Below are 10,354 nucleotides of genomic sequence, written 5' to 3'. Positions count from 1 at the left end.
CAAGACACAGTGGCGGGGGGGGGGGGGGGGGGGGGGGGGAGCTAAAAGCACAGATTCTTGCAGAAAAGGAAAAAAAAAATCATTAGGAGATTAGAATGCTAAAGGAAGTAATCTGCCACAAACAATGACGTTTTGAAGCAATTCTGTCCATGAAAAAAGATCTCTTAATTGGTGTTATGCCTTGCAGTCATTTCAAAATGCTAATTAGATGGCTCTGTGGAAAACAAAGCTATTCAGTAACACTGAAATCATAGGGTACCCCCGAAACATTCCTTTTATAGGAACTTATTAGTAAATGCATCAACACAAACAATCTATTTGCAAGCATTGTGCCTGTAAAAACTGGTTAATTCCTACAGTCAAAAAGCAGTATTTTTTTTATTAAATGTCCAATTACAGCAGCCTTTAAGAGTGCAATAAAATGAGCTAATCAAGGCCAGCTTTAGTATTCTGAGAAATATTTAATGATAACACTGTTACAGAGCATCATGCTATTTTTCAAATGGGAATTGCACATTCTTGTGAAACTGACCAGCTATATTTAGATGAGCTACAAAACAATTATGTGCAGCGCAGATGCCATCAATAAGCAAGGGTAGGGAATGAATATGAGAAATTAAAAACTGGAACAAGTCTACAAAATTAATGACGTTTCTGACACACTGGGAAGGAAATACGAGAGTGAGAGACGGCTGAAGACCTAGGCCTTCCAGCACACTAAAAAGCTCAATAAAGGGAGTGAATAGCTTTCCCTGGCACAAAGCAGACCACAGAGCTTAAGAAGACTGAGACTACAACTTCTAAATGCTATCTATTATTCCATCCTTAAAGGCCATAATTGCCATACTGTTCTTTCAGACAGAGAGGAATAAATAGGGACAACTTCCAGAACCTGTCAATACATGGATGAAGGATGGCTATTAAGTTTTTATTGCTAAATACACTGACTTCTAAGAGTTAACTAGGTCAAGATTGCCAGTGATTTATATTTAATTTCTGGATACACAGTCAGGGATCTCAGAGTAAGCGAACTGACTGTTGATGCCATGTCTTGACATCTGTCAAATAAATATAATGCAACCTTTTTTCTTTCCCAAAGATTATTACAGCATCTCCTAGAAACTGCTGAGTACAATCAGAGGATGTTTACATGGAAGAAATCAATGGCAAAGAGGCATGACTCAGCTCTGGATACCTAGAGTATAAGCAGGAAAAACTACTTACTTGCAAAAAACTTGATGTTTGGGGATTCCACTTCTCTTCTGGCCTTCCATGCCATGTGTTGAGTATGCTTAAACAGACCTGAAGATAGAAACAATTATTAATGAAGCAGTAAAAGAACATTACATATATGGGCACATGCAGTACATAGTTAACACAGACCATGACATTTAGATTTAAAATAAACTAACTTAAAACTAATAGGAAACTGCATTACATTCTAGCCTGAACTGCTGCAGATTAGCCTGTTCTGAAGTTTGAAATGGAAACTTATTTAAATGATGCAGAGAAAATCCACTAAGGGCACTAAACTAGCAAATGGAGGAAAGTGTTTTAATGCATTTAGGACAGTATCCCAGGAAGCAGCACAGTGCTACCTACCATTCTCTTTTTTCAGAGGGAGAACTAGAGAAACAAAAGGGAACACAATCAAGAGCTTAAGAGTGATGTAGCCTAAATCTCATCTTCCAAAGTGAGTAGGGCCCTAAGGAGCTTTACACTCACTAACATTCAAAGATAGCCCCCTCCCAGAACCCAACTAACTCCCCAAAAGTACATGGACAAACATATACTTGGAGTGGTTGCAAAAAGTGGAAGGGGCTGTTGCTCTAGACCAGGGGTTTTCAGCCTTTTTTAAACAAGTGTACCTCTTCTGTCTCAAAGTTTCATCTCATGTACCCCTTTATATTTTTTGTTTTTAATGTTACCAATTATGTGATATAAGGTAGGCTACATTAATTAACATTAAATGCATTATTAATATATGCAGTGTCCAGCTGGTAAGTCTGTTGGGGGAGGGAAGGGGCAGATAGAGGTTCCCACGGTGAGGGAGGGAATGGGGCTAGGGCACGGGCAGAGCACGGGATGGAGTCACAAGTGGCTCATCCTGGGTGGGGTGGGGGGGCTCCTGCTGCTGCATGCACCCTGGTAGGACATGGGGGGATGTATGCCCCCAGATCTGCATGTGGGGTGGGGAGGGTTGCTGCTGCGGACTGGGGCTGTGCTGGCCTTTCCCAGCAGGCGGCTGGGCTGTGCTTGGGACGGGAGGTGGCGGTGCACTCCAGAATTTGCCTTAGCCCCCCCAACTCACTTCCTGGGGGTGCGTGTACCAGTGGAAGCTATCCCAAGCCCTGCCTTGGCTGGGCAGCCCCTACACCTCTGCCCCAGCCCCAGCCCCAATCCCTCCCCCACTGCTGGGGCTTTGATCTACCTCCCCCCACCCCCCTTCCCTCACAACAGACTTACTAGCCGGACCCGACTGTTCTCCCTGCTGCCAAGCCACCCTTCTGGCCACCTGCATGCTGCGTGGTGGCTGCACGTGCACACACTTATCGGCCACATTATTTGCCACATCAGCCAAAAAAAGCCGGCAGTCAATACAGTCAACTTTCCTTATGTCGGTGTTGATCCGACATGGGATCAATGCACCTCTAATTTTTTCTCATTCATTCTGCATACCCCCTATGACCTTTTTAAGTACCCCTAGGGGTATGCGTACCCCCAGTTAACCACACCTCTAGACCATGCAGTGGCTGCTATGTTCTAATAGTTATGCACATGCACAAACTGGGAATGATGCAAAGTCACCAAAACAGCTCCAACTAACTGCTTCAACCACAACTGCAGTCAGAGCAGTTTTGGTGCCTCTGTATCACTCCCAGCTTGTGCACACATCTGCTGGAAGACAGCTTTTGTAGGCCCTCTCAAGCACTCCCTCCCATTTTGCAACTGCTTTCATTTTCAAGACTGCCAAAATCATTTGCCAAAGGCCAAAACAACCCTGGCAGAACAGAGAAGAGAACCGAGGTCTTCCAAGTCCCAGGGAAAGACCCTAGTCCCTGAAATCTCCTTCCTCCCCACTACTCTGTACTTGTGTGCAGTAGGATGGAAGAGCAGGATTCTTATGGGAGTGCTGCAGAAATTTAATGCAGAAAGCTAGTAAGTGAACCACAAGTACATAGGGTTTCATTAGGGAAAGGGGGAACAGGGACATGTTGGAGGCCTAAAAGAACCAAAAGTTGTGCATTTAAGGAACGTGCATGGGCTCAGAAGCGTAATGGCAGGAGGAATCAAGCATGTTACCTTTGGACAACTAAAGAGTACTGACTACTGAGAGTTTTGGTGGGGATTGTAATAAGAGTGGTGAGTGCAGAAGGCCAGGTGGAAGATTACAGCACTAGCACAGAATAAACTAAAGGCATTAGCTGCTGGCTACAGCCAAGGCTGGGGACTTCAACTGCAAGGTGCCAATGCTCCTGCTGGGAGCAAAGCCAGAGGTTCCTGGCTAGTGTGTGTTGCCCCTCTGCTCAGGGTCTGATCAATGGCCATATTTGGAGTTTTGCCCCATAGTCAGATTAATGTGGACTGTGGGGTTTTTTCCCTTCCTCTGTAGTGTGGGGGGGGAAGAGGGAGACAGGGGAAGGGGGCACAGCTGGGCATTGCCTTCTACACAGGAGCTCTTGAACATATATTGGCAACATTTTATAGAAGCATGGCATTGGCTGTCATGGTTCCCCTGCTTTACTTGTGGAAGGTTAGGGTGTTAAATCTATGTCAAGGGTAGGCAAAACGCAAATTTCAACAAACTAAGGTCATTAGTAGGGCAAATGCTGTGGGACCACGGACCGAAGGCAAAAGGTGTGTGGTTGTTCCTTAACATGATCCTTGAAGCACAAAGGAAGTCCATTCCCATACAGAGAAAAGATAACAGAAGGGCTGGGAAACCCTCTTGGATAAACAAGGAAATACGGCCCTCTTAAGAAAGAGGCTTATAAACAGTGGAAGCTTGGGGCGGGCCCCAAAGAGGACTCTTCCACGACAACCCACAATTGCAGGGAACAGATAAGACAGGCTAAAGTAGCAACCAACTTAGATTAGCAACGGCAATCAAGGACAACAGGAAGTCCTTCTTTAGGTACATGGGGAACAGGAGGAAAACAAATGCGAGTGTGGGGCCATTGCTCAACAACTCAGGAGAGCTGGTTACTGGCACCCAGGAGAGAACTGAACTCCTGAATGACTACTTCACCTCGGTCTTTCACTAGACCAAGGGGAAAATCACGACAGGTAGAGTAGAGGATGAGCACGGTAGGAATAGTCACCTTCCTAATATTGCTGTAGAAATGGTGTATGACAAATTAATAAAATTAGATGTATACAAGTTGGCAGGGCTGGATGGTCTTCATCCAACAGTGCTGCAGGAGCTGGCTGAAGTCACTGTGGAACCCCTGGAGAAACTCTTCCACAACTCGTGGCACTCTGGAGAAGTCCCTGAGGACTGGAAGAGGGCCAATGTTGTGCCCATCCACAAAAAGGGCAGGAGAGAGGACCCAGGTAACTATAGGCCAATCAGCCTAACTTCCTTCCTAGGGAAAATCCTAGAAAAGTTCATTAAGGAGTCTATCTGCAATAAGCTTGCAGAAGGTAGGATTCTGAATGACAGCCAGCATGGCTTCGTCATGGGCAGGTCTTGCCTTACCAACCTCATCTCCTTCTATGACCAGGTAACTTGCCACCTGGACACAAGAGAGCAAGTTGACATTGTATACCTTGACTTTCTTTGATCTAGAATCCCACAATGCCCTCACGAGAAAATTGGAGGATTATGGGCTTAACTCTGAGACAGTCGGATGGGTGAGAAACTGGCTGGATACGACTCGGAAAGAGTTATAGTGAACGGATCTGTGTCATCCTGGCAAGAAGTGGGCAGTGGTGTCCTATAGGGGTCAGTGCTTGGTCCAGTACTTTTCAACATCTTTATTAACTATTTGGATGTGGGGGTGAAGAGCTCACTGGCCAAGTTCACGGACGACAGCTCTGGCCCCTGACTTTTTTCCCAAATTCTGGATGTTAGGATCATCCTGACATGGTCACTAAAAAAAATACTAAGGTTTAGCAAAGAAATTTCTCTTAAGACACAAATGTTCTCTCTGAGTTTTCAAGCTATTTGCGTTTAAAGAGCGTTACACACAGACGCACAACACAGACAGATGACTAAGCCACACACTGCCTTCCTACATGAAAACAAAGTCCCTTTACGTTACCTTGCCATCATTGTAAAGGTTTGGATTAAACCTCACACTATGGCCTCCGGTTGTTTCCAGGTTCACAAGTGGAGGGGAATTTGGATAGTCTTGCGGAAAATATACATCAAATTCAAAGCAACCATTTGTATATGGGGTATCTGCTGGGCCAGTTATCAGAACCTGCCACAAAGAGAAATGCATCACATTGCATCTTGGGTGCTTACAGGATTAATGTAATTTTTAATGTGCAATTTATTCAGAAAATACAACTTACATAAAAGCTTCATTTCTTCACTTAAACAATGTGCTCGCTGGGTGTTAGAAATCCTAACCTGGTTATTAACTAAAGGAAGTTGTTAAACTCTCTCGTAGTAGCACTGTACATGAAAACAATGAGAGCTAGCTCCACCCCCTTTTCTATGTCATTAACAGAACTGGTTTACCAAGTTCTAATCACAGGGCCATTCAGGTACACCTTTTTGGTGGGTTGGAAGGGAAATGGAGTGAGAACGGAAGCCAGTAAAAGATGCAACTTTGAACATAACATGGTTGCACAAATATTTGAAGGCAAAGTTTGGCCTGCAGAACCTATTACTGATGATGAGGAAAGAATTATTTAACCAGGCTTTTAAACCCCTAGACTTTCAGAGCAAGGTCAGTAATTAGACAAGAAATACTTTACTGGTAATTACAACTAAAATGTCAGGAAGCTATTTTTACACCTACTTCCCATTGCAGAAACACTAATAAAAATGAATTTGCTTTTTAGAAAGAATCTAAGAATCTAGCCCTTCTTTATTTACTTTTAACAAAAGTTTGCACATACAGAATGCACAGAGACTAGGATCAGCTCTGCCAAGACTTTTTTTCAGTCACCTATGGGAGATTAGCTTAGAAGCTATGATTGACATCAACAATGATGGTATATAATCCTGTTTTTCATCTGTATTTAAGGAAATTTCCCTTTATGTTTATCATTCCAGATGCAGATGCAGAATCAGAAGAAGCTTTACTTTGTTTCTTACCTTCATGATGTCAAGTCGCTCCTCATCACAGCGCACAAAAACACTGGAGGAGGATGAAAGCGGCAATGATGTTGAAAGCGTCACAGCTTCCTGGGCAAGACGCCGGGCTCTGGCAGCACTGTTTGCATCGCTTGCATTTTTTACCTGAGACATGTAGTGGTAATTCACTTTAAAGACCAGTTTTCCATCATCATCTTCAGAAACCATTTCAAAGGTATCTATAAGATTAAAAATAATAGTATTTTTACCATACCAGAAAAGTCAGAAAAATTACTAATACTGCATTTACTCGAATAATAGATGAGACTGATTATAAGATAACCCCCCAAATATTGATTAAATATATGGAAAATTTATAAATTTGATATTTTCCAGGTATAGAATCTAATGATTGGAGGTCTGTCTTGAATATGCCAACCTCCTACTGCTATAGCAGGGAAAATAAATCTGAGGGGTTAGGTAGTCCCTTTTCTCCCTGTTCACCCCCCAACTTCTTCCCCTGCAGCCCCTTTGCTCCTTCTTACTATAAGACCCTGCTCTCCCTGAGCACACTGAAGTGAGAAACAAATTCGAAAACACTGACCTTGAAATAAACATATTTGTAACAATTTACATATAGTACCCATAAACTTAGCTCATCCAGAATTGATAGTTTCCCTTTTTTGAAAGTGCTGCTAGTTTTGGTACAGGTACTCCATAAACACACTTCTAAGCAATACTTTTGGATCTCCTTAGAGAGAACACAAATTATGTGTGATATGAGTCCGAAGGCAAAAGGCTCATGATTTATCATGTAGTTCACTGGGTGAGGCCCCAGCAGTCAACAGCATTTCAAGCCATGATGACCTCACAGCTCAGCACTGCTCAGTATGTGCGTACACTCCAAATACTCCCCATAAAAGATTCATGTGCTAATTAGCCCTCTAATCATGACTGGAACCAGGTGTTTTTGTCATGAGTCCTGGGATCCTCCAAACATTTATATGTAGATGAGGCATAGGGCTTCACTTCATTCAGGGTGGGGCCACACTAATCATGTGTAACACGCCGAGAGAGGAGCTGATGGAGGGATTCTGGGTAAACTATTTGGGGCCCCGTTTGGTGATGTCTGCAAGATGTTTAAGGCTGGTGAAGAAACAAATGACTGGAAATGGAAAAGAAAGGCACAGCTCAGCTGTGGGCATGAAGAGGGAGTCAAAATGTATGCAATTAATGGCTCACCATGACGTGAAAGAGTCAGTACTGAGGGGATCTATGCTCAATTGCCACTACCATATGTCTTATTCAGATGGGTTGTACTAACCTATCCTTGTGGTAGGTTGTAGGCCTGTGCGAAGCCGCTAGTATTCACTTCAGATTTGGATTTTGCTGATTCAGGGGGACAGTGATTCGATTCAGTGATTCGAATCACTGTCCTGAATCAATTCGGCTGAATCTCCAAATCAGCAAGGCCCCATCCCCCACCCACTCTCCCTGCCTGGCAATGACTGCCCTACCTGCCCCAGCTCCCGGCACTTTGAAAAAAACCCAAAAAAACAAAAAACAAACCCCCCTCCCCCTGTCCACTGGGTGCTGCTGGGTGAGGCAGCAGCCCCAATCTCCACTGCCCCCCATTGCATGGGGGACTCTGCATGAGCCCCCCCACAGTCCCTCCTTGCTCCCCAAGCACCGCCAAGGATGCCCTGTCCGGGCCAGCTCTGGCCCTTGAAGAAAAAAACCAAAAAACAAAAAACCAAGAAAAACCCCGCACTCACCTGGCCCCTGCTGTCCTGCACCATGTGGGGGGCTCTGCACGAGCCCCCCGAAGCCCCGAGCCCACTGTAGGAGCAGTGAGTCCTGGGGCTTTCCTCCATTTTTTTTTTTCTTTAAGGGCCGGAGCTGGCCCAGGCGGGGCACCTGTGGTGCGGCTGGGGGGCTCAGCGGAGATCGGCTGGAAGGGCTTACGTTGGTAGCTTTTCACTTTTTGGAAACCAAGTATTAAATTTCACATAATGACAAGTGATTACAAAGTTTGGCCTCCATTATAAGCTTGTGCGATCGCTTGCCAGCACTGCAACCATCACACAATTACGCACCACTGGGAGTTTGGAGAGCTCAGCAGGGATCGCCCCCCCGCCTGGCAGCACCAGGGCTTTTCTTTAAAGGGCTGGGAGCTGGGGTGGGTGGGGGAGCTGGTAGGGGTCCCCCCCATGGTCCCCTCCCCCACCCCTAGTACTTACCAGCTCGGAGTCGGCTGCAGCTCCCTGCTGCAGCCACTGGGGACTACCTAAATCATCAAAGCTCTCCGAATCTTTCCCAAAGATTTGGGGAGCTTTGAATCAATTCGGACCTTTTAATTGTTCCCGATTCGATTCGGATTTGGAGATTCAGCCACTGAATTGGGCTGAATTGAAATTGCCACCTGAAACTTTGCACCACCCATCAGCACATTTGCCCAAAATAGGTCATGTGTTTTACATAGTCAGTGCTAGCTGCATTTACCTTCAAAAGCTGGCTTCCATTATTGAGCATATGCTGCTTTTAGCAGCAATTCAAAGATAGGCAATGTATTTAATGCAGCTTCCTTCTATGTGAATGTAAGCAGAGGGGCTTCTCTCTCATGTTGACTGTGGGGGGTGGACTTCTTTTATAATTGAGTAAATACAGTAGATTAACTTGGCATAGACCACCAAAATCTTAATATGAATTAAACTTCTCTCTAATGTATCCAAACATATGTGTATATTTCTATAGATACACGGATATGAATATATGCATTTTCCTGCTCCCCTTTTTTAAGCAGTTTCCTGCATCAGAATGATCATGGAAAATGAAACACTAACAGCAGTGGAACTAAGATTAGTTCAGCATAAGATTTATCAACTTTCATACACACAGCTCTACCAATGTACTTAATTTCTGATGTTCAAGCACAGTGTATTATTTAAAAATCCTTTTTAGTTGTAGCTCAACCTGTAGCAAACTCCCAATGGTGCGTAATTGTGTGGTGGTTACAGTGCTGGCAAATGATCGCACAAGATTATAATGAAGGCCAAACTCTTTAATTACTTGTCATTAAGTGAAATTTGATTCTTGGTTTCCAAAAAGTGAAAAGCTACCAGTTTAAGCCCTCCCAGCCAAGTTCAATCTACTGTGTCTTTGTATTGGTAGCAAGCTGAAAATAAAAGTTGACACAAAGATGCTGTTGCAAAAATGATGCCACTAATTCTATCTGCAACATAAAAACAGCCATCAAAGAAATAATTAATTTGTCAAGCCAACTTCGAAGTCAGTCTGGCTTCTTTTCTTGAATGAATCAAACTTCTATGCTATTGTGGTGAATTGCATAATTAAGGTAATGAAAATTCAGACTATAAAATTGGATTCTAACTCTCCCACGTTAACTGTTTTGAAAACAAATACTTTTCTGGTTGCAATTTCATGTTCACTGTTTAGTTTAGGCAAAATAAATTATTTGTGAAATCTTGTGGCTAATCTGAAACTAATTTTTTTTTTTTTTTTTTTTGGACTAAAGGGACCTAGAAAAATACGATCATTTTCAGTTTTGGAAAGGTTTGTTGCCCCCCCCCCCCCTTTAACATTGACTGATGCATCTATCTACCATTTTTCTTATGAATGGGTGAAAATCTTTGGGCTTTTATGCTAAGGGTTGAATCTCTGGGTTCTTCAGAGAGGTTTCTGTTCTTAAAAACTCCAAGAGAAATCTTGTGGACACTGGATTTGCAATTTACAAGAATGAATCTCTGGAAGACTTCCCATATTATATTATGGACCACAATATTTCAGTCTATACTATGCAACCTAAAAAATCTTGTCATTTTGTTTAAAAAACTATGTTATAGGACAGTTTGTAACTTTATTAGAATAACATATTTCAAGGATCCCAGCATACAAACATCTAATCACATGAAACATCCTTATGTATAGGGACCTACTGAAATCAAGGAGGAAGGCAGCTGATTTTATGAACAGATCACAGGGCCAGCCACCATTTTAGCTGGCTTATCACAGGGTCATGTGACAGACAGCCCCTGCAGCCAATCAGCAGTGAGGGACATGGGGGGGGGGGGGGGGGGGGGGCGG

At 43.6% G+C, this 10,354-nt stretch overlaps 1 protein-coding gene across 1 annotated transcript in view; it reads right to left on the bottom strand.

The window, feature by feature from the left end:
• BIRC6 (baculoviral IAP repeat containing 6) overlaps nt 1-10,354 on the bottom strand; it is a gene marked incomplete at its 5' end in the record, with an annotated part of 326,913 nt that overhangs the window by 19,223 nt on the left and 297,336 nt on the right. The window contains 3 exons of the mRNA XM_025197634.1: nt 1,225-1,302; nt 5,265-5,426; nt 6,272-6,489. Coding sequence (XP_025053419.1) covers nt 1,225-1,302; nt 5,265-5,426; nt 6,272-6,489 — 458 coding nt within the window. The remainder of the gene's footprint in view (nt 1-1,224; nt 1,303-5,264; nt 5,427-6,271; nt 6,490-10,354) is intronic.

Source organism: Alligator sinensis, unplaced genomic scaffold (genome assembly GCF_000455745.1).
Source record: "Alligator sinensis unplaced genomic scaffold, ASM45574v1 scaffold489_1, whole genome shotgun sequence".
Classification (NCBI taxonomy): Eukaryota; Metazoa; Chordata; order Crocodylia; family Alligatoridae; genus Alligator; species Alligator sinensis.
This window is presented reverse-complemented; position numbering and strand designations above follow the sequence as displayed.